Raw genomic sequence first — 23,695 nt, 5'->3', positions numbered from 1 at the left:
ATATAAACATATAATTAATTTGGAAATAATATCCAGATAGAGGACTCGTGGTTCCCGCTCCCTTCACTCTTTAACACATCTGGTCTGATGGGAAGAATCGACGTTTATAATGCCCTATGTAATGTATGTATTCTACCAAGTATGAGTTGATCGAATAGTATGAGTCCTCCAATCCAATATTTAAGATAAAATGAAATTAATGGGTCGCCACTATGGAGGTGCTTCCAACCTTGAAATTTATTACCTTTTCAAAATGATTTCAGTTCCCATACAAATTTTAAAAAGTAGGATAGGGGAAAGCGCACGCGTTGCTCTTGCAACAAAAAGAATGGGCGTGACTTTTCAGCTGATAGCTGATATTTTGTGGATAGAGCTGGGATAGAGCGAACAGCGATAGAAGCCGCATGACGCTCGCCCAAAATCGTTCGTTGAAACTGAATTCTTAAGATAGTTTTTCCCCGAGCAGTTGTTTTAAGCTAAGAATCGAAATTCGAAGCATTAGACATTTTCAAAAGTAGTAATATGTAAACTGCTATCCCTGCTATCAATTCGCTTTCGACTCATCGCAACTATCAACAATGATACCGACAGACGAACCGCCGAAAAGTGATGTCAAAGCCAACAGCAATAACAGAGATATTAAAACAAGGCCGAGCAAAAGTGCGCCGCCGGCCCCACCAACCAAGGTTGAAGTTAAATCTTGAATATTATAATTAATAATCTGTTTCAAGTTACATTTATCTTGCTTTTAATATTTTCTGTATATTTTGCTCAATCAACCTAAAAACAAAATTGCTGTCAACAGGTTGTTATACGACACTTGCCTGCATTGATGACTAAAGAGAATTTTATCGAAGAAGTGTCGCCGTTGCCAAAATACGATTATCTTTCATTTGTGAATGCCGACCCAGAGCTAGGACAGTTTGCATTTTCTAGAGCGTACATCAATTTCTGCAATCAAGAGGACATATTCATATTCACAGAAAAATTTGATGGTTATGTTTTTGTTGACAGCAAAGGTATAACAGCAAAAACGTCACATATAACTTCTGAGATTAATAAGTTCTGTTTTTTTTTGATCAGGCGATGAACACTCGGCCATAGTAGAATTTGCTCCATTCCAAAAAACTCCCAAGAAGGCGAATCGAAAGAAGGACCACAAATGTGGTACAATTGAAACTGACCCTGAATATCTTAAGTTCTTGGAAATCTTTGAAAAGAGCAATGACTCTGAAACTCCCCCATCATCTGCTGTCGAAAACCTTGAGGAAATTAATGCTAAAGAAAGGGAATTGAAAGGTAAAACCGCAAATTTAATCTCTGCCTTTTAGCTGTAATGATTTGCAACTCTTTTCGTAGCAAACAAAGGTGGCGCTAAGGTGTCTACACCTCTGCTTGATTACTTGAGGAAGAAGAAGGAAGACAGGATCCGAATTAGGGAGGAGAGAAAAGAAGAGAGGGATAAGAAAAGAGCAGAGAAGAAGAAAATTAAGGATGACGAGAAAAAGAAACAGAAGGATAAACGATATCAAGAGAAAACAAAACAGGTATCACATAGGATTATGGAATAATATCAAAATTACTTAATAAATTATGCTTAAGTCATCCAATAAGGAGAAATCTGAAAAACCTGCGCCAAGAGTCCTGTCAGCCAAACCCAAAGAAGACACTGCAAAAAAAGAAGAAGAACTGACTAAAAATCTTAAGGACATGCTGAAAATTGGGGGAGAAAAGGTCATATTTTGTATGAATTCTGAATCCTCTCTTCAAAACTCACATTTTCACTCTTACAGGAAACAGCCGATGCACCAGAAATTCCTAAAAAAGAGCACCAACCTTCAGAGACTAAGAAACATCATCCTGGAAAAGACCACAAGTCTGATAAGCCTGATCAAATGAAAAAGAAAGAAATAAAGCGTGACAAGAAGTATCAGGGTCCCTCGGAGGAAAAGAAGAGCACGCAACAGAACTTTGTTAAGTCCGAGAACAAGTAGGTTCAATTTAATTTTTTACCTTGAGTTGCACACTTCAAATTTCAAAAATTTTAGAAGTAAACCTGTCAGTCATCCAAAGGAAACAAAGAGCTACAGAGAGGAGCGGCAAAAGACGAAGGAAGCTCGAGCTGCACGCGCAGCAGCTAAGCAGGAGAGCGCCAGCCAGCAAAGCAAGCCAGCCGAACCTGCAGAGCAGCCCAAGGCAGAATCTGAAGACTCGACAAGTTCCTCTAAAGGTCCTGTGGAGGGATCCTCCAAGCCAAACAGAGTGCGAAACAAGGACAGGCCAGCTATGCAGATCTATCGGCCAGGCATGTTGAAAAGAGGAGACAGCAAATCAAGCACTGATGGAGCAGAAGCATCTTCGTCTGCCAAGCAGGGTGGCGAAGAGGTTCAAAAGCAAACCAAATCAAGAACATTTGTTTCAAAACGTCGAAAGCCTACATCCAACGAGCAGCACGAAAGTTCTGCTTAAATTTTGTTTTAAACTATGAAACTAAAGTTTTGAATGAAATCAAAGCCTGCGGTATATGGTAATAAACACAAAATGAATAAAATCGTACATGTTTCACTGTCAGTTTGTTAATCTTTGAAAAATACAATAATTAATACTCTGATAATTATTTTAATATATCCATTATCAACAGAAAACCTTTATACAGCAATTTCACAAATAACTACCTAAATGCCTGTTATTACTCGTCGGGAATATTTTCGAGGCCCTGCAACAAAAACGACTCATCAATTGGTTGTATGGAAATAAATTATTTAAGACTCACAGCAGGCTTGTAAGGTTGACCTGTGAGTCTGAAGTCACGCCTGTACATATCTCTGTAGTGAGGCAAATCCAGGTTTCTCTTGTATGCCTGAAAACACATTGTAAATTGATTAGAAAAATTATAAGATTTTTGGGCACAAATCCTTACATTGCCCAGCATAAATTTGTTGCAATAGTAATTTGCGATTCCAGGCAACGCTAATGCACCTAGAACGATTCCAAAACTTGGCAAAATTTCGAACCACATCTTTTATAACTGCCAGTGATTGAACTGTGGAGTTGTGTTGCCAAGGCCCTGGACCAGCCCCTGCTCACTCATATGGCGCGTAAATGAGCCAGCTAAGAAGTTCAGCATCCACTGGCAGGTGGCAGGTCGATAGCTTTTTCAGCCAATCAGATGGCGAGTTGGAGTTTGTTGCCTGTTACGCCCACGAAAAACTCTGACACACGCCCCTCTTCGCCTCCCTCTGCACGTGGGCGTAACAGGCAACAAACTTCAAGACGCCATCTGATTGGCTGAAAAAGCTATCGACCTGCCACCTGCCAGTGGATGCTGAACTTCTTAGCTGGCTCATATACGCGCCATATGAGTGAGCAGGGGCTGCCCTGGACCTGACAAATGTTAAAGATGGCCTCTCACCAAAACAAAAAGAAAACACATGTGAAGTGAAGCAGCCTTACCAACATAAAAAACTTAAATTTATGTATTTCGGGTATTTCATCAAATTAAATCCTTTTTATATCCATATTAAAGAAATTAAAGTATTAGTTTTTTGTTAAGAGGGCAGGTACATTTGTAGTGCTTTTCATAATAAAAATTACTGAAATCTGGAATGAAAAAAATTAAGCATCCAAAGCGAATACATCAATCGGCCACCAGATGCTGCCCCAGCCGGCAGTTCAGTCACACGGTGAAACAAGGAAAGGAGAAGCAGCCTCCTTTTCTACTTGCGTCTGTGTTTTTACTGGTGTGATGTTTTGAGCCTCTCTATCGCATTCAAAGCCCATAGGGAAACAGAACTACCACTGTCTTATCACTGGCTGTGAGGCCAAATTTTGTCTGGTCATCGTAGAAAGAACTTGCTTGTAATCCGCATCGGACTGAAAAGAAAGATTTGACGGATTTGACTTTGCATCTATCCCGAAAGAGGTTATATTTCTTACTTTTTCACTTAAAACCCTCAAACCCCTATCCACATCAAATTTAGATGCGTGGCAGTGTCCTCCAGTCTTTATTCGATCTAATTTAGGGTGTGTTGCTGTGTCCTCCAGCCCCTATTCACACGATTCACATTTAAATTTAGTTGCGAATAGTAGTGCCGCCTTCATTTTGAAGTGTTTACCCTCTCAAAATTTATTCCATACAAGTTGTTGAAAATTTGAATGTTTCGTAATTATCTATTCAATTTATTCACACAGGGACAGCAAATAGAAAAATGGCAACCAGTAATGATATGGTGGACACCGATTTCCCATCATGGGCCTTACTTCCGAAAAAGGAGACTAACGTCATGGCCTTTCTCAACAAATACCCTGAGTATGATGGCAGAGGCACTGTCATTGCCATATTCGACTCAGGAGTTGATCCAGGAGCTGATGGTCTGCAGGTTAGAAGTTATTAAGTTACTCAAAATAATTTAGATATACTTTTGTTTTACGTTTTTTTTTGGGTTGACTATATTTATTACATACATACTCCAAACTCTCTGTGTGCTCACATACATGAAGTACCTGACAATGAGTGAATACTTGGGATATAACAATACTTACAGTAGAGTTGTTTCAAATCAGGTCACCAGTGACGGCAAACCTAAGGTCATCGAGCGCATTGACTGCAGCGGGGCAGGAGATGTGGACACCTCCACTGTAGTGAAAGCCAATGACGGTGCTATCTTAGGCCTGACTGGCCGAAAGCTGAGAATTCCCAAGGATTGGAAAAATCCTACTGGGGAATATCACATTGGTGTGAAAAATGCCTTTGAATTGTACCCTTCCAAACTGCGTGAAAGAATCGAGAAGGAGCGAAAGGAGAGACGCTGGGATCCCGGCCATAAAAGTGCTCAGGCCGAAGCTGCCAGAAAACTACAAGAGTTTGAAGCGAAAAATCCTCAGCCAACTGGACCTGACAAGTTGATGAAGGAAGACTATGAGACTCAAATCGAGTTACTCGCCTCTATGGAGAAGAAGTATTACGACCCCGGACCTGCATATGACTGTGTAGTCTTTCATGACGGTGAAATGTGGAGGTTTGTTTGTCCTGTACAAAACACGATTAAATTTGATTTTAAAACTAACTCATCTGAATTCAATCTAAATATTTTTGCTGTCTCCAGGGCTTGTGTTGACACAACTGAGGAGGGAGACTTGGAGAAGTGCGTGGTCATGGGTCCATTCAGGAAAACTAGGGACTTCGCTCCCCTGACCAAGTCTGATCAGTTGCACTACAGCGTTAATTTCCATGATAAAGGAAACACTTTGGAAATAGTGTCTATGTGCTGTAGGTTTTGAAAATTTCCTCCCAAACTCCAATAAAAATTTTTGATTGCAGCAAGCCATGGAACTCATGTCGCTTCAATTGCTGCTGCATACTGTCCTGACAATCCTGAAAAAAATGGTGTTGCCCCAGGCGCACAGATTGTGTCATTTACTATTGGTTAGTATTAAAATCCTAATTTTAAAACTCTTTACTACAAATATCAATTGAAAAGGTGACAACCGACTGGGCTCAATGGAAACTGGCACTGCTTTGGTGAGGGCCATGACTCGAGTTATGAGCAAAGAGGAGTCTCAGGATGATGATGGGTGGAATGGACACATAGACGTCATTAACATGAGTTATGGCGAACATGTCCACTGGTCCGGTTCAGGGTAAATGAGTTACATAATTTCTAATTGTCGGTAGGATTAAATCCTTACATCACAAAAGAAATCTAGTTTAGAGCAGCTTAAATAATTTAATTTTGCATATTCCTACCACCCATTCTTGTGGCTGATTTCCAAGATTTTAATATTTGTATAACTCACAAAAAAGTTCACCAGGCACTTTTGGGCCAATTCGAAAATGATTTCCACACAGGGTTGCAAAACACCTGCATTTAAAAAAAATGCAGTGCAGTGATAAAAACCTTTTTTTTCAATTTTTACCAGTTTCTTGCCGACAATGCTTGCGCCTCAGTCAGTTTTTGATAATTTTCTAATTGTTAGCTCATGACCTTGAGTTGAAAAAATGTCAGAAAATTTTTTGGAGAAAATGAGGCAGCAAGTGACAGTTTGAAAGAAAAAGCCGCACAGTAGAAGAAAATTTTCACCAGTCTGACCGCAAATTTTAGGTTTTCACAGGGTAAATACAGAATAAATTCATTTCTAGCATGCAAGAAATTGGAAAAAATTGGAGTAGTAATAATTCATTTAAAACCATTGGTGAAAAACCGAGTGGTAAGCAAAACATGCAACCCTGTTTCCACATCTGTAAATTTTGCCTATTTTCTGCGCTGATAACTGATAATATCATGAAGTGAAGTCTGTAAAATAATTGCCAGATTAATGCTATAACGCTGTATTATATTTATTTGCTTTTGACAAAATGGACACGTAAATTATTGAAACAGACAAGTAAAATTTATTTTTTAAATTTCGAAATAGGTGACACCCCGAGGTTGTTTTTATGTTGAGAAAAAATAATACCAGGCTTCATCATCGTTGTTTCAATTTCGTCGTTTTATATCTCGACCATTTTGGAGCATGCCTCAACTGCCTCATGAATAGGACATACTTGATGACGTCAAAACTGGTCGGGAATTAAAACGACGGAATGAAGCCTGGTTCTATTTTTTCTCTACATAAAATTTATTTGTTTGTTGTTTAGTGGATAGCACACCAGTAGTTACAAAAATTTAAATTTAAAATTATTCAAACTCGTCTCTGAATAATTTACGTGTCTATTTTGTCCAAAGCCAATAGATCCAATGCCACTAAATATTTTGGTGTTAATAATAGAAATGATAAATTGAAACCAAAAAATAACAAATGGTTTGTGAATGACGTGCGGGTTTTCTGCAAATACACTATAGTTTTTCCTTCCCTCCTGCTTACATCTTTTTATTGAAGGCGAGTTGGTGAGCTGATGAATGAGGTTATTAACAATTACGGCGTGATCTGGATTGCTTCTGCCGGCAACAATGGACCAGCCCTTTGCACCATCAGCACTCCTCCTGACATAAGCACAAACGCTGTCATTGGGGTTGGCGCCTACGTGTCTCCCGACATGATGGTAGCTGAATATTCAATGCGCAAAAAGCTGCCTGGCACTCCATACACGTGGACGTCTCGTGGGCCAACCACGGACGGCGATTTTGGCGTCAGCATTTGTGCTCCTGGAGGCGCCATCGCTTCTGTGCCTGCTTTCACCCTGAGAGGCACCCAACTCATGAACGGCACCAGCATGGCTGCTCCACACGTGTGTGGCGCGGTTGGTGAGTGATTATTTTCAAGTTTTTTTTTTAAGTGAATACTGACCATTTAAATATTCGCAGCTTTGTTGGTTTCTGGAATGAAAGCTCGTTCGCTGCCATACTCTCCATACAGTATGAAGAGGGCCCTTGAAAACACTGCCCAGTACATGGAGGACCTTGATGATTTTGCCCAAGGACATGGCTTGCTGCAAGTCGAAAAGGCGTTCGCCCACCTCTGTAAATACGCAGACGCTTGTGAACGAGATGTTCGCTTCCACATAACTTGTGGCACGTCTGGCAAAGGAATCCATTTGAGAGGCGGTCTGCAGGATACAGCGAAAGAGCAGAGTATCACTGTTGAGCCTTTCTTCCTCAAAAATGACTATGCTGGTAATGTTCTTGTCTTGTAAAACAAGGGAAGCTGGTTTCTGGGGGCGACCAAATTTTTTTTCAGTAAGCTTTAAAATTCTTAAGTTTAATTCAACTCAATACTGATTTCCCAGTTCCTGTGACAGGAAAAAATGCTCTCTAGTTGTATTCATTAATAATATTTAATACTGTGTTTAATTGTATTAAATTTCTTGCAGATCCTAAATCAAAAATTGAATTCAACATACGATTTGCTCTGGCATGTTCTGCTCCATGGGTTGAGTATCCGAGCCATTTGGACATGATGTATATGAACAGACCATTTACAATCAAAGTGGATCCAACTGCTCTAGAACCTGGTGTGCACTCAACTTGGTAATAAAAGTGGCAATTATGTTCTTTTGATTCATACTAAAGTATCTGAATGATAATAGTATCAAGGCATACGATGTGACTTGTGTAGACAAAGGATCAGTTTTTGAAGTTCCAATCACTGTGGTCAAGCCTTTGGCCGTGGATAAGAGCGAATTGCCTGATTTAACGTTTAACAACGTCTACTTCAAGCCTGGGACAATCAAGCGCCACTTTGTTCAAGTGCCTGACGATGCTACCTGGGGAGGTTGGTAATCATATTACTAGTAGTGCTCTTTTTCAACTTTCTTTTGTTAGTTTTGCGCCTGAAAGCTCGCAAAGACACCAAAAACAGTCGCTTTGTGCTTCATTGCGTTCAGCTTCGTCCTCAGCTTATGTGCAAGACTCAGGAGTTTCACAAGATGGTCAGCATCAGCCAGCAGTCAGAAGCGACGCATGGCTTCCCTGTCAAAGGCGGCATCATCCTTGAAGCTGTCGTTGCTAAGTGGTGGGCCAGCCTTGGCGACGTGTGCATCGACTATTCCCTGTCTTTCTACGGCCTGAAACCAGAATCGCCAACGGTGATGATGCATGGTGCTGATGGCATCTTGCACCTGGAGGTGCGGAGTAGTCTGAGACACGAGGAACTGTCGCCGACCATATCGTTGAAGACCCAAGTACAGGTGTTGCGACCCAACGACGCCAAAGTTTGCGCTCTAGGAACTAGGGACGTGATCCCTCCCTCGCGGCAAATTTACGAATTGCAGCTTTCGTACTCTTTTCACATCAACAAAGCTACAGAGATTTCACCAAACAGGTTTAATTGCAATTTTTAAATTTGAGCAGCTCTTTTTTAAACGTGTTCTATTCCAGTGCTCTACTTAGTGATTTGCTCTACGAGTCAGAGTATGAGTCCCAACTGTGGATGCTTTTCGATAGCAACAAGCAACTAATTGCAGCTGGTGACGCTTATCCGTGCAAGGTATTATTTGCTAGAGCACAAAACTGGCCTAAACCTAGACTATTCTAACTTAACATTCCTGTTGACATTTTCCATATTATCAGTCCTCCTGAAAACCTTTTGTGTATGTTTCAGTATTTGGTAAAAGTGGAAAAGGGAGACTTTGTTCTTAAAATGCACGTTCGACATGAGAGACGCGAGCTCCTGGATCGCCTCACTGACCTCACCCTTTTACTGGCTCAAAAGTTGCCTTCAACGCTTACTCTGGACGTTTATACCAGCCACTCGCAAGCTTTAATCGCAGGGAAAAAGGCGCAGCCAATCGTTTTGGCTCCTGGCACCACTCAACCTATTTACATAACTCCGTTGCCTAACGAGAAGTAAGTTTGCACATTTGTTTTTAAAGTTAAACTCTTGAAAAAAGCAGATAATGTGCTTAGCATAATATCTCGTAAAATGCTGCGCTTATTCACCGTATCTCATGTTCTCACTTGTTTTCCAATTGTGACTGGAGCAATCATAGAAAAAGAGCAGACAGCATGTGGTATGTTCATGTGTGCTTCCTTTTCGCATGTGAATATTTACCATTAAAGTTGAGAGGCAATGTTCGTTTCGCCGCTAAACAACATTGACGAATTTCATCTTTGTGCTTTCCTCTTTACTGGTGTAAAATTAATTTTTGTAAAAGGGTTTTGTTTTACAGGAGTCTTAAAGGAGCCACGATGGGACAGTATTTGTCTGGCACAATCTCTTATGCAAAGGACGAGATAGGAAAGAAAGTTGTAAGTTGTTCAGACGCCCAGATTTAAGGATTCTAATATACCTGGAAACAGGATTTGTACAGCTTCAGGTACATCTTGCCCCCTGAACCGCCTAGAAAGCAAAGCAGCAACGGCAGCAAAGTTGCGATGGCTGTTTGCACTTCTTCGTCTTCAGATAGCAAGGAAAGCAACAAGGAAAAGGAGCGCAGTAAAGCAGACGACTTTAAGGATGCCCTCAGAGATACAAAGATCAGCTGGATGGCTAAAATTGGTAAGGCAACTTTGTCATTAATTTGGGAAAGCGTGCATTAATTGAAACTTTCAGGTCTGCATGGTGATAACATGAAACTAAGCAAAACGATTTTTGACGAGCTCAATACCAACTTCGAAGATCACCTACCTCTTCTGCTCTCTCGCCTACAATCCCTGTACGATTTTCTCAGCGAGAACAATAATTCTGAGCTGTTCTTCGCTTACAAAAGCCTGACTTTGGAAGCTCTTGGCCTAGCTGACAGAATCATTAATTTAATCAACCAAGATACACTGCTGTCCTATTTTGGGCTAAAGAATGATTCCAGACCTGACTCTACAAAAATCAAAACGTAATATAAGTGCCTTAAAATTCAGAAAAAAACTATTTAACACGAAAAATTTGCAGGCAAATGGAAAAGCAGAAGCTTGCTTTGGTTGACGCACATGTGCGGAAGGGGTTGATCCTCTCTGAACTGTATTTGGCATCACAGCAAAAGTTAGACGCTGTAGATACCGCTCCTAAAGATTCAGGTGTTGCGCTGCCGTCGCCTACGCGCGAAGAATTGGACTCTATCATGAAGGAAATTCTCAAATACGCTGACTACAGTGACACCAGAGTATGAAAATATCGTTATTCGCATTAAATGCATTTAAAACTTGGCTCAATTTGATCTTGAACAGGTGGTGCCGTTTTCCATCCAACATGCGGTTGTGTTTGAGCATTATGGCAGAGCGTTGAAGTTTACTCAGAAGCAGCAAGAAGAAAAGCAAAGCAAGGACTTAGACCTGAAGTCACTGCAGTATTTGCAAAACTTGGGCTGGGAGCACGCAGCACAACACATGGAAGCAGGTCTACCCGTCCGCTATCCAAGCACTTACCATCCCTTTTAGACGCAAAATACAATCATTGATTCCGGATTGTGACTGAGTTTGGAGCGGCTGAATCAGCTGCTTGTATTGTAAATCATGTTGAGCGCGGGATTTTGTAATAGTGCGTTCGCGGTACCCGAAAATGCTTGATCCCGATGAACGCACTAGTTTATAACCACGTTTAGCTTCATTATGCGAAAATTTAATATTAATGGGACACTGTGTTGTGACGATGCAGCTTAGTTGTAAGTTGTAACTTGCATTATTTTATAATTTACAATTTGAATAATACACAGTTATCCTTATTTTAAGATCTAATCATTTATTCAATCATTCTATGTGATATCCACAAGTAATGGCAAAGATATACTTTGCTAACAAAAGTTTTCCAATCTACACAAGCAATGAATACAAGAGCATTTTCAATGTCAGTAAGAACTAAAAGTTACCAAGTAATTACAAAAATATAGAGAAGATGATATTAAAAAATGACTAGAGATCGTGCCTGCAATTGTAGCCAATACTGAAAATCGTGTGACATCGGAATGCTGAAAGTCTTGTACTCTGCAATGATCTTTCCAACATTTCCACTAAAATTGTCAGCGCTTAAACAAGAACCCCAACTGGCGTGATATAATGGAACCTGAGCCTATTCTACTTCCAGACAAAATGTTAAGCAAATAAGGAAAAGGACCGGTGGAGATGAAATTATGTTATCCATCATGCATTCAAGTGCAAATGAATTTGAAAAAGAAAACTCGCTTACAAGTTGGAAGACGTTAAATCAAATTTTCATTAGACCAAATTCCTCTAATTAGTTATTTCTCATCAAGATTTTTTTTGAAACCACGCAAATTAGTTTTCAAAACAGCAAATACCAAAATTATGTGCACGCGATTTCAAACATACTTTTGCTCTTGAAGCATATATTATGGATTAATTTATTTTTAGAGAACAGCATGTTCTTTTAAAGTAATATATAAATCTTCCACATCATATATACCGATTTTTCACTAAGTAAATTAAAGCTGAATACAGTTTACACAATTCCTTGACTTAAGAAGTCATATTAAGTGTCGGAACTAATTGCGATTTCAAATTAAGGCGAAAAAACTGCCAAAATGTACACATTTGACGCGGTTGAAGTACCCAACCGACTGATGAAAACGAGGGATGATGTCATGAAGTCCCATTCGCTCCCCAAACATGTTCACATAATTAGTTCAGGTCACACATCAACGTCCACGTCGCTGTCCTCAGTCTCTGAATCAGAGTTCGACGGAGACTTCTCGTCCCCCACTAACAAGGCTGCTGGCAACACACTCGACACGTTTTGCAGGTTGAGAGTGGACGAGGGTGCGTATACCAGCTGCGGGTGCACGCCTAAGATTTGCTGGCCCTGCAGATTCTTCGCCTCCAGTATGGTCGACGTGTGGCCGACGCTGGTGGCCACGATTTGGTGCAGCTGTCGGCTGGGGCTCGCTGTGATCATCATGCCGCCACTTGTGTTGTGCAAGTGATGCGTCGTGGCCGTCAACTGCTGGGCCACGCTGACAGCTGCACCCGCTGTTGTCTGGCCAGTCGTCTGTGTCGGAAGGTGAATCTGGATCGAATGGAGCTCGGGAATGTGTGGCCGCACCTACAAAAGCAAGACAGGTGGAATGATACAATCAATATTACTTCCACAACAGATTGGTGCTGCTTAATGAAATCCTTAAGAGGTCAACAACAATTTCTTTCACTTGACTTTAATAGAGGCATTATTGCAGTTAACAGATAGGATAAAATCTATGTTTGCTGAACAAAGAAGAAAAGGCTTAAATAAAATGTTTTTGCATTCAATGAGACTTCCCAGATTCAGAAAAATAAAGATGAAATAAAATGCCAGGACGTAGTTAGGAAGAGAAGGCATTAATATTTTACCTGAGACAAGAAGCTTAATTTTTGAATTTGCATGAGCTCACCTTTTTGCCTCCTGGACGATGAGGGTTGCGGCAACCTCTGCATCGGCATTCGACACAAGCTTTAGCTTCCACATAGCACGGACATCGCTGCCCGCAACATGTCAGCTTCCCTGGTGTTGCTGTTGCATTTCCACAGCGGCAGCCTTTCTTCTTAGTTTTCGGTTTGGGCGATTTCACCTGATAAACATTGAGCACATAATGTGAGTTACCGCTAACGCCTATCATTTAAAAATCTCAATAAAAAACAAGAAAAATAATGTTAAATTTTCATTACCACGCTGACTTGTTTGGGCTTCTTGAACTCGTTCTCAGTCACCTCAACCGGCGCAGTGGCCACCGTCATGGGCGTCTGTGCGACAGTGGCTGCCGCGGTGGTGGCAGGCTGCAGCACTGTAGTCGCCGCGGCTGGCGCTGTCTGCAAAATTTGCTCGCCGCTCGCCTTTCGTTTGATGGTGATCTTGTTACCGCTGGCGTACATGACTGAGTACAGCGACTGGCCGTTCGAGACGGTTTTAATGGGGGGAGGAGTGTCCACTTTGGTGGACGCCGCAGTAGAAACGGCTGCTGTGGCAGAGGGTGTCGTTGCTATCGCCCCAGAGGTCTGCGTCGAACTGCTTGTGTACACGCATGGTAAGATGCTGTATGCAGACTTTGAAAGGCCAGCTGTACTCTTGTAGTCGTCCTGGAAAATTGAACTTTGTTAGGGCGTTTGTTGTTTTAACTATAAGGCGCTCCATACCTTGAAACCTGCACCTTCGTTGATTAAATCAACTAAACTGCCTCCATTGGTGGGGATGGCGGATGCAATTTTTCGGTATATCGATGTGCTTGTTATGTACTCGCACAGTTTTTTATAGCACTGCAGAAGAATCCGCAATTGAACGTTTTCAACGTATTTTTCATAGTTTTTACACCAGCCGCAGGAGGGTTTCAATTTCTTTTTTCCTCCTTGACAGCCCTGAAAAATGAGATCAAATTATTTATTTCTAAAAAAATCAGCCACAAATTGAGAATTTAATCCACAAAACCATTAAAAAAGAGACACAAAAAGTTATCCCCACGAATTTGTCAACCATAAGAAACAAAATCTATTTCTTGTATCAATTTCTCGGAATTTTTATTAATATTAAAAGTAGCGAAAATATTTGTTTTCGCGGTGACAATTGCCAAAAATGTAACATCTAGAGTTCAAGGGTGAAATCGAAAGTGATGTAAACAATGGAGTGAATGGGAAGTGTCCTTGAGCAAATGTTTTGGTGGGAAAGTTCGGACAGCACTAATTTTAGCTTCGTAGAGTGGTCGAACCTTGCAGACATGGTGCTGACAGTTCGTGTCCGTGGGTGTGAAAGGTTCAATCAGTAAATTCCCGCAGACAGTACAGGACAGACTTTGTCTTAGATAGGGCACCAGCCGGTAAAGGTCTCCCCAGCTGGATGGATCTTCGCTGTCCGCCTGGAGAACCACGCGGCACGTCGAAACATACAGGCTGGTGGAGTTCATTTTGCACGTCGACTCCAGCTTGAATCACTTAAGTTGTTCCAACTCGGGTAAAAAATTCGACATAACCTTCTTCAATTTGAGACTGTGTTTGGCCCGCTCGAAGCAGTCAGCATCAGCGGTGGTAAACAAAGGCAGCCATCTTTAAAAAGTACAGTGGAAGTCAAAAGTTCGGATCAGGCTGGATTCTGCATGGAGTATTTAATAATTTTTTCGTTTCCCTTGACCACAACAAAGTCTCTATTTTTTCCGCGGAATATAACAAAAAATTCCTTAACTGAATAGCTAGCTCACTGCAGAGTTAAGGCACGTGTGGAAAGCTAGTAAATAATTTAAAATCTGAGGCCAGAGGCAACTTAAATTTCGCGCTGGTGCAAATATGCGATGCTGGCGCCACGCACAAATTCTGGCGCGTTTCTCTTGCGCTCATGAGAAGACTTTGATTTTATTAAGTTATTAATTTATCATTATAATTTTATAAATAATATAGATAGTAATATTGATTAAATTTGCTCTCAATATTATCCTCAAATTGCGATTAATTAGGGCTTTACGTGGATATATGCTCAAATTTTAAAGTGTATTGGAAATGATGGAAATGAAAAAACAATATATTAACTACAAAACCACAAAGAGCATCGAGTCACTTACGTTCCAATAAATCAACATCATGAATCAATGTTACAAAGCAGTTCAACGGCAGTGTGTAATTTCTACTTTTCCATTTGATAAATGCAGAGAGTTCAAATAAAGATATTAACGTAATTAATAAAAAGGAGTTTAATTCGTCAATCAGTTTGCAATTTTCATAGTTTGCTAATTTTTGGAGAAACTGGACTATTTGAGTTTAGAGATTGCTGAGAATATTTAGTTGCGCGCTCTTGCCAGGCCAGCAAGACGCAGATTTTATTCTAACGATTTCGGACTGCTCACATGCAGTGAGGCAATTAATATTTCTATAAATTCTCAAAGTTATTCCAACTCGCTGCCGCGCCTGAGCAGCCGAGTTGGTAATAATTATGACTGATTGTTGGCAATATATTTTGCCTTGTTGAATAATGTAGTTCAGTGGATCACAGTTTAAGGAGAGTGATTTTATTGCTAACTGCATATTATGCTTCCAAAGAACATAATTGTGGAGTCTCGCCCCGTGTTGAGGGTGTCCTGGGACGGGAAGCACATACAAGCATTTACCTGATATTGATGTTTTTGAGTCAATATATCCACATTCGCAGAGAATTTATTTTGACCAATCATTACAAATAAATAATAATAAATAAATTTTCGTGGTTTCCCGTTTAAGCAGGTCGAGTAAAAATATTAGTAAGAAGTATGTTTACGATATTTCCTCTAAAACACAAAAATGAAAAATATAACACAAGTGAATGTAAAGGGCGCATATTGGAAACCTCGACAGCGCGTAGCAAGTCATTTCAAAGAACCACTAGCCGTGATGCCCAGCATGTTCAACCACGTGAGTATGACGAGAGATAATTTTGTGCCAAAAGTTCCTCCTGGCAAGTTGCTGTTCACAAAACTTATTTTGGAATAAATTATGATTAATTATTCGATGTATTAATTATTGTTATGCAATTTTGATTAAAAAGGTACGTGAGAAGTTTCTAAAACGGGAGTTTAAGATTTCTAAAACCACTGACGCAAACTCAAAATTCAAGTGAGTTAACTAGATTAAGACGCTTAATATTATAAAAAATGAATGAACATTGAGAAAATGGTAAATAATGTAATATTTTTTCCGATTTTTTCTAGGTTTTATTTGCGCTATTTACCACTGCACATTTTTTTTACCTGCGCATTTGTGTTCCCATTTGTCAAAATGTCGCCGTGTGGAAATATTGACACTACTACATCAATCTCAGGTAAATGGTTCTTTTGGGGCGTCCCGTCTTAAGACACCCTCAACACGGGCGGGACTCGACATGCTCTTTGGAAGCATGCAGTTAGCTCAATTTGTTTTCTTTCCTTACAATTAGCTGCAAGACTTTCTTCGTCTGTCGACACGAGCGTCGATCCGTGCGACGACTTCTACCAGTTTGCATGCGGAGGATGGATCGAAAAACACCCTGTCCCCGACGGTACCTCGCACGTGGACCAGTTTCAACTCCTCAAAGACCAAAGCATGAATCAAATCAGAGGTTTTTAAACACATATATTGACCGATATTATTACGTGACACGCATTTTGATTTATGTAGAAATCCTTGAGGCTGACAACTCATATTTGACGGCGATTCCTTTGATGCAGGCGAGAAGTTTGTACCGAAGCTGCTTGGATGAAGGTAACTCATCTGCGTGACTTTAACTCTGAGACAATATTTGAATTTATTATTCTTAATTTGAACAATAATAATGAATATCCAAATATAATTTTTCATTTCAACCAACAATATTTAAATTAAAAATACGTATACCAATAACAGATTGACCACCTCAAGTTTATTTTCCTCAGACAAAAGAGAAAAGAAGGGTGTGGAGCCTATTCTGGAAGTTTTTCGCTCTCTAGGGCTTCCGCCAGTGCCAACGTTGAAGAAACGAGAAAGATTTTCGTGGCAAAGGGCTTTAATCAACGCAGAAAAAATGCTGGGCGATAGCATTTTCTTCTCATTAGACGTCATACAGCATCCATTAGACAGCTCAAAACACGTCCTGCAGGTCTGAATATGAACCCCTTTTTAAAAATATGAATCCACCAATTTTTTTTATAAATTAAACCGCTCTCATTTCATCTTGGAATATGAGGGAAAATATAAATGTTATGCAACCCTGGAGGGATTAGCATAGTTTAGAATCTCTAATTTTGGACTGGGTACCGATTTTAATCCTTTTATTTATTTATTTATTCCTCTATAACACCATATTTTATACATTGAAAAGGCACTTGAAAAATCGATCATGTCGCTAAAACGTCGGCAACCAAGCCAAACAAGGCCTTTGCTGAAACAGTGTCACACACACTTTAAAATTTTTGCCACAGATGAACTTTAAGGTCAGTTGTAAAATGCTCGAAATTTCTGTCTTGAAGTGGTTGAGGCAAATCATTCCATTGCTCGGTGATCCGAAAAGAAAAAGATCATGCTCGGTAAATAGAAATTGAAATATTGTGCTGATGTTGTTAAGTGAAACCGATTTTGTTTTTATCCCATATTGTAAAACAAGACAAATAATACGATATTATGTCTATATATTTGTATTGTGGCAGTCAGCAACTGCCCCCCCCCCTCTTCACGGAATAATTAAACAGGATTAATTCATCCAGTAGAATTCATACAAATGTGCGTCATTTGATTTGATATTTGAAAACAGGAGACTATTTTGAGCGATTTTTCTTCTTCAACGAATTTTTTATTGATTGCAGGTTCATAAAGGGAGCTATGAGGAATTTCCAGAGACCCAATGTCAGGGAGATAGAGATACTGTTGAAGCTTTTATTGCTGATTACATCAACATGTTCATCAAACACGTAATTTTTGATTTCAATATGTTGCTACATGCTATGCTCGGATTGAAATTCGTAGGTTCCAGGCGCGACTGTGGACGCGAAACGAATGGCAAGCGATATTTACGCGTTTCACTCGAAACTGAGAAACATGACGACAAATGCGGGGCATTACCTGGAAATGACCGCAGGTGAATTGCAGGAGATCACCGACTCGCATATCAGAAAAAACTCCACACATAGGGTAAATAGACCATTTCCTTAATATGCACGAAGTTTATTCTCATCTCTCAACTTTTTCTAACTCAATCAGTTTAACTGGTCTATGTACTTCAACCAAGTGCTCGATGGCGACGAAAACGCCAGCCTTAATAGAAAAGAAAAGGACTGGCGGATCATAGTTAGAGATCAGCAATATTTCGAGCGGTGGTCGCGATTATTTCACACCAGCAGCCCTGAAATGATCGGTGAGATATTTTGCAAATCAGCCATATACTCGGAAATAGTTAAAAAGTTTTGAAATATAAATACTACTTATCCGTTTCTTATACTGACGGTGATGGTTAAATAATTTTTTATTTTGACCCAATATTTAAATTTTAGAGATGTACATCTGGTGGAGAGCGTTTTCGTCCCTTGCCCCTTACACAACAAGAGAATTCCAAATGAGGCAACAAACCCTCTGGCAGAAGGTCGGTGCCACCCGCATAAGTACTCCAAGGTGGAAGGTTTGCGTGGAAATGGTCAAAAAAGTGTATGGATATATCGTTAACTTCGAATACGCTAAGATTCACCTCGACAAAGACCAGAGAGAACAGGTGAAAGAAAAATAATTATTCAACTATTTCTGTTTACGGGCACATGGAGTGAGTTAAGCGTTGCTTTTTTTTTTTAAAAAAAAAAGAATAGTTCTTAATGAGAATTATTTATGATTTCAATAGCGCAATCATATTTTGTGGGGAATCTTATAATTTCTTTCACATTAATCGGCAATAACCGAGCTTCACAGGGCGATAAACTGACCTATAATTATATAATTATACTTTCAGGCATTATGGATGTTTAGCGAAATTAAGGAGTACCTCAAAAGTAATGGGACGAAACTGAATTGGATGGACGCAGAGACCAAGAAACAGGGACTAAAGAAAATCGAATCAATAAGAGCCAATGTGGTTAGCCCCGATGATGAGCCGCTATTCCCCAGCAAACTAGAACAATTTTACTCCTTGGTAGGGCTGTATCAGACGATAATGGACTACTTTATTTTGTTCTTCCTACGGGGTCATCAAAGGAGCACTTAAAATGCATTTTAAGCTTTTCGAACCACACTTCAATACTCGTCTAAATCGCCCAAAACCCCCTAAAAGCGTTTCATTTGGCTAACACCCAGAAAGAGTGCATATATATTTATATATTGTTTCTCCGCGTTTCGCGTTAGGAATATTTAATCATTGTTTCAATTTCTCGCTGAATATTTTTGGCACACCCATTTTCAATTTATTTTTCAGTTAATCATTTTTCAAATGCATAAATTAGGTTGTGTTGCAATTTTATAGACCTGTTGAAACACACAGATGGACACTCAAATTTTTGTTGCTATGTCCGGGGGTTTCCTTTCTTTTCAATTGCTGACGCGTTCATTTTATGTTTTGAATCCCCAATATTTTGAACTAAATAATAAAATTAACGGCTATATTGCTTCTTGTTAATTCAGAATAATTTCGTCGATGGTGATTTGTTTGAGTTGCATTTGAAGATTCTGGCCGCCATGGAAGCATCAAAGTTGAATTCATTGTACCTTACGCCGAAGAAACAGCCTACTTTAGTATATGACAGTGACCAGAGCGAGGCCAACGTCAATTACGATCCGGCAACCAATTCGATTTGTACGGAAACCAAATACTTGAACAATCAACATTAAACAAATTAATTATTTTCTCATTTCTATGACAGCAATCCCAGTAAGCTTGATGCAACTTCCAATGCACGGACTTCGTAATAGGCAAGTGAATATTTTATACATTTTAATAGCGCAGCAAAGAGAATATACGTGTTTTCAGCCACGTGAAGTTCGCAGCGATCAGCACTCTTATTAGCTTTGAATTCACCCGCGCCATCAACATTGGTCATGTCAAGAGGTTTAAAGAAGCGCCAATTTGCAACGAAAATCACAATGAGAGCAATAGCACAACCATAAATAAACTACGAGAAGGGGAAAGTCTGGTAAATGTTCTCTATATCTTTTTGTTCCCTCCCGATATATCTTGTCCCTTCTTGATAAAAAATTTGGTCTCCTTAATCTGGTGTTCGATTACGACTTGTGGTGACCTTTCTTTCTGTAACACCACGAAAAATGTTATGCCTGGCTGTTCCCTGTAACTTACGGTCCACGCAGTGCAGGGAGGGCTGTCCGACGTGCCGAGCAGACCTGCGCCTCCGCCGCGCCGATACCTCTCTATTTAACCTCTATCTGCTGCTGGGCCAAACCATTCTCAAAAGTCTCTCCTCAATATTACTAATTCTGCCTTGCTTATTATTATATTTGCTCTCTCTCTCTCTCTCTCTCTCTCTCTCTCTCTCTATCTCTCTCTCTCTCTCTCTCTATCTCTCTCTCTCTCTCTCTCTCTCTCTCTCTCTCTCTCTCTCTCTCTCTCTCTCTCTCTAATTATGCTTCCAACAATAAAATCACTCTCCTTAAACTGTGATCCACTGAACTTATATTATTCAACTCGGCTGATTAATAATGCCAACAATCGGTCATAATTATTACCAACTCGACTGCTCAGGCGCGGCAGCGAGTTGGAATAATTATGAGACTTTAGAAATATTAATTGCCTCACTGCCTGTGAGCAGTCCGAAATCGTTAGAATAAAATCTGCGTCTTGCTGGCCTGGCAAGAGCGCGCGACTAAATATTCACAGCAAAACCTTTAAACTCAAATAAATAGTCCAGTTTCTCCAAAAATTAGCAAACTATGAAAATTGCAAACTGATTGACTAATTAATCTCCTTTTTAATAATTACTTTAATATCTTTGGATTCTCTGCATTTATCAAATGGAAAAGTAGAAATTACACACTGCCGTTGAACTGCTGTGTAACAATGATTTATGAGATGTGGTTTTATTGGAACGTAAGTGGCTCTAATAATTATAAAAAGGCTTTCAATCGCGATATTGGCCATATTTACCGTTAAGTTAATTATTAAAACGCAGACAAGACTTTGACAAAATGCTTACTTTTATTGCTGTGGCTGGATGGCGCGTACGCTAGTTGTTGCTCGGTAGAGGTCGGAAAACCATCTCAGAGGAAGCCCAAAATGCAGCCTCTCCGATAAATCGGGGGAGGGTGCGTTTGGCCGCCAGATATACGCGTCAGCCAGTGGATGGTTCAGACAAATTGTGCGCTGAGGGCGCGAAAATCACGTTAAAATCTTACACGCTTCCAAAATAAATGCCAATTCTGGAAAATATACGGCGCTGTTGACTGTCGATACTGGCGCCTGGTCATGGGCGCCGCTAAAGTCAGTAACAGGCCAAAGAGTGTCACAACACGACTGTTTAGGCACTGCAGTCTTATATAATTATTAGAAGCTAATTGCGATAAACTAGATTTTTCATATTTATTATTAATGAATGATATTCTAGACGTATTTATTTAAGGAAATATAGTCAAATATTTTTAGTTCAATTCCTGTGCATATTAAGCGGTTGTTAAACAGTTTCTGGCCACTTGAAATGGTTATAAGGCCATCTTTTCAGCCCAAATATCGTCCCTTTCTTTGACAAAATTAAGCACTACTAACAAAAAAGTACGTTTTCGTACAAATGTCACGTGTGTGTGTTTGTAATTTTTAAGAAGTTTTAATCTTAAAAAATGCATGACTTTTAAAGGTGTCTAAATATTTTCGTCCAAACTTAAAAAATAGTTACATATTTATGAGTGAGATATATTTTCGAACGGGTTTTGAAGATTTAAACGGGTATTTAGACGATTTTAAGCATACTTTAAATTTCAAGAGGCTGATAATTGCACCATTTTTGCTTATTCAAGGTCCCGCATACCGCAACGATTGAAAAATCAGAAAAAAATAGTCGATCGTCTTATTCACATATTCACAACCACTGATAAATATTATTATTTGTTCTTTTAGGCAACGCAAGACGAATGGCTGGCCTACATCTTTGGGCTGCGGAATTCCATTAACGCGTACAACGATAATTATGGCTCTCTCTGTGCCATAATTAAGAATAATGTGATCTCGAGAGATCAAATCTTTTTCCTTGGTTTCGCGAACGTAAGTGTAACATGATTCTAATGCTGCCAAATTTGAATTTACAATAGCTGTGTAAGAAATAATTGAGATTGCCAATTTCGCTAAATATTGCGTTTGTTGCAGATGTGGTGTTCGAACACATCGCCCACCTCTGTGAATAATTTGTTTCCTGGCCGGCCAATGGTGCTGGGAAGCCTGTCTAAAATGGACGAGTTTTCGGAAGCGTGGAGTTGTCCAAAAGGCTCTAAAATGAACCCCTGATGATTAACATTACTTAGATAAAAATTACTTTTAAATCTAAACCGAGATTTCGCCTTTGCTGCTGCTAGAAATGTATTCAAGATAAATCAATCAAAGGGTTTTCTCAATAAATTATTCCTTTATTTGCATTTTCATCTTTGGTTACCACTTCATCTTCCTTCTTTTCCTTGGAGAACTCAAAGCAGTGTACTTGGTTATATATTTTGGAAAATATATCAAAATCCTGTTTTTCCGCAAATGCAGGCATTGATGTTTTTTCCTAATTATGAATATTTTTAAGGTTATTTAATCTAAAAAAATTATGTTTATAATACGATTTTGAAATTTAGAAAATGTGTACAAAAGATGTCCCAGTACAAATGCGAACTTTGCAAATATTTTTTCTTAGTGATTATATTTTTTCCAACTTAAAACTGCAAAAATGGGAATATTTCAAATTTTATTATTTTTGCAACCACAAATTTCGGGTTCTATACAACCATCAGAATTGCAAAAGCTACCCATAGTTGGACTTGTGTCCAGTGTTGAAATGCACAAAAAATGAACCACTGGTTTTTTGCCCAGAAAAACCAGCTGGAAAAACCAAACAGTTTTGGGTTTTTCCTCATTAATTTTTCCGAATTTAACTCCATAAATGTCACATTTCACGCAATAAGCACCCAAAATTGAGGTAAAATTCGATTATGTAGTGTTAGAATTTTTGTTCTTTTGGTGAATCTATAAGGACAAATTTTTACTGCTTTGTAAAAATCAACATTTTTTTCAATAAAAATGCATGTGATTTGGAAAAATGCGCAAAATATTATGTAATTACATAAATAATTATATGTATATTTTTATGAAACAATCGTGGATATGTATGTATGTATGTGTTAGTAAGCATGCATGTATCTTTATGTATATATATGTAGAATTTGCAGGAGTTAATAATGTTTATTCTATTTTATTGATAAAATGCATTAGCATATTTATCTTATGATTAATATGATCTACAAATTTATAACAAGGATGTCGCGTTTTTTCTTTATAAAAAAAGATGATATCCCCCACATTCAAATCTAGAAAAATGAAAAATCAATAAACGATCATTGATTAATTAAATAGAATTCCAGAAAGGTTGGGTTTTTCCGAAAAACTATAATTATTACTCGGTAAAAACGCGTTTTAAATTTTAACATTTTTTTTTAGATTTATATTTAAAATATAATTATACATATTATAATGTTTGCCTCTGTCTACACAGAGAGAATGTGTGATTGTGTGGCATAATTGTTTTTCATTATTTTTTTAATATTGCTGCAACATTGTGTTGCAATCATTTTTCATTCATCATTTATTAATATTATTCCAATGAAGCGTATGGTTGAAATATCATTGGTAATATTTGCTAATGAAGATTTTTGGCAGGGATATCGAAGATGCAAATAATTTTTGATAGTAATAAAGCATCGGCAAA

At 39.0% G+C, this 23,695-nt stretch overlaps 4 protein-coding genes and 1 long non-coding RNA gene across 7 annotated transcripts; 4 read left to right on the top strand and 1 right to left on the bottom strand.

The window, feature by feature from the left end:
- The first annotated feature begins 389 nt into the window (after positions 1-389).
- On the top strand, positions 390-2,608 carry Upf3. Its single transcript, XM_065487446.1, has 7 exons — positions 390-686; positions 806-1,019; positions 1,084-1,299; positions 1,360-1,547; positions 1,603-1,734; positions 1,794-1,990; positions 2,049-2,608. The coding sequence occupies exons 1-7, from the start codon at positions 579-581 to the stop codon at positions 2,467-2,469; spliced, it is 1,476 nt and encodes a 491-aa protein (XP_065343518.1). The 5' UTR covers positions 390-578; the 3' UTR covers positions 2,470-2,608.
- A 1,084-nt stretch (positions 2,609-3,692) lies between these two features.
- Positions 3,693-11,092, top strand: TppII (Tripeptidyl-peptidase II). Of its 3 annotated transcripts, XM_065487442.1 has the most exons (19): positions 3,693-3,922; positions 4,192-4,379; positions 4,564-5,018; positions 5,106-5,269; positions 5,321-5,425; positions 5,481-5,640; positions 6,880-7,244; positions 7,305-7,613; positions 7,811-7,967; positions 8,027-8,211; positions 8,262-8,760; positions 8,817-8,925; positions 9,040-9,284; positions 9,419-9,448; positions 9,608-9,686; positions 9,738-9,936; positions 9,991-10,267; positions 10,324-10,534; positions 10,599-11,092. In XM_065487442.1, the coding sequence occupies exons 2-19, from the start codon at positions 4,209-4,211 to the stop codon at positions 10,806-10,808; spliced, it is 3,930 nt and encodes a 1,309-aa protein (XP_065343514.1). In that variant the 5' UTR covers positions 3,693-3,922; positions 4,192-4,208; the 3' UTR covers positions 10,809-11,092. The 3 variants fall into 3 exon arrangements, with proteins under 3 accessions (XP_065343514.1, XP_065343517.1, XP_065343515.1); XM_065487445.1 differs by lacking the exon at positions 9,419-9,448; XM_065487443.1 differs by lacking the exon at positions 9,419-9,448 and having other exon boundaries at positions 9,593-9,686.
- msl-2 (male-specific lethal 2) lies at positions 11,090-14,415 on the bottom strand. Its single transcript, XM_065487447.1, has 5 exons — positions 14,057-14,415; positions 13,491-13,709; positions 13,026-13,433; positions 12,752-12,928; positions 11,090-12,426 (listed from the first exon to the last, which is right to left on the bottom strand). The coding sequence occupies exons 1-5, from the start codon at positions 14,249-14,251 to the stop codon at positions 12,016-12,018; spliced, it is 1,410 nt and encodes a 469-aa protein (XP_065343519.1). The 5' UTR covers positions 14,252-14,415; the 3' UTR covers positions 11,090-12,015.
- Positions 14,416-15,284: 869 nt separating this feature from the next.
- On the top strand, positions 15,285-19,772 carry LOC135942320 (endothelin-converting enzyme 1-like). The gene is made up of 11 exons (XM_065488363.1): positions 15,285-16,404; positions 16,464-16,547; positions 16,718-16,920; positions 17,624-17,728; positions 17,784-17,948; positions 18,018-18,171; positions 18,308-18,522; positions 18,754-18,933; positions 19,419-19,590; positions 19,658-19,710; positions 19,746-19,772. The coding sequence occupies exons 1-11, from the start codon at positions 16,389-16,391 to the stop codon at positions 19,770-19,772; spliced, it is 1,374 nt and encodes a 457-aa protein (XP_065344435.1). The 5' UTR covers positions 15,285-16,388.
- Position 19,773: 1 nt separating this feature from the next.
- On the top strand, positions 19,774-23,248 carry LOC135944310 (uncharacterized). The gene is made up of 3 exons (XR_010575310.1): positions 19,774-19,927; positions 21,856-21,999; positions 22,102-23,248. It is a non-coding gene; the product is annotated as an uncharacterized LOC135944310 (long non-coding RNA).
- The last annotated feature ends 447 nt before the right edge of the window (positions 23,249-23,695 follow it).

The sequence above is a fragment of the Cloeon dipterum genome, chromosome 4, assembly GCF_949628265.1.
Source record: "Cloeon dipterum chromosome 4, ieCloDipt1.1, whole genome shotgun sequence".
NCBI classification, from domain to species: Eukaryota; Metazoa; Arthropoda; class Insecta; order Ephemeroptera; family Baetidae; genus Cloeon; species Cloeon dipterum.
This window is presented reverse-complemented; position numbering and strand designations above follow the sequence as displayed.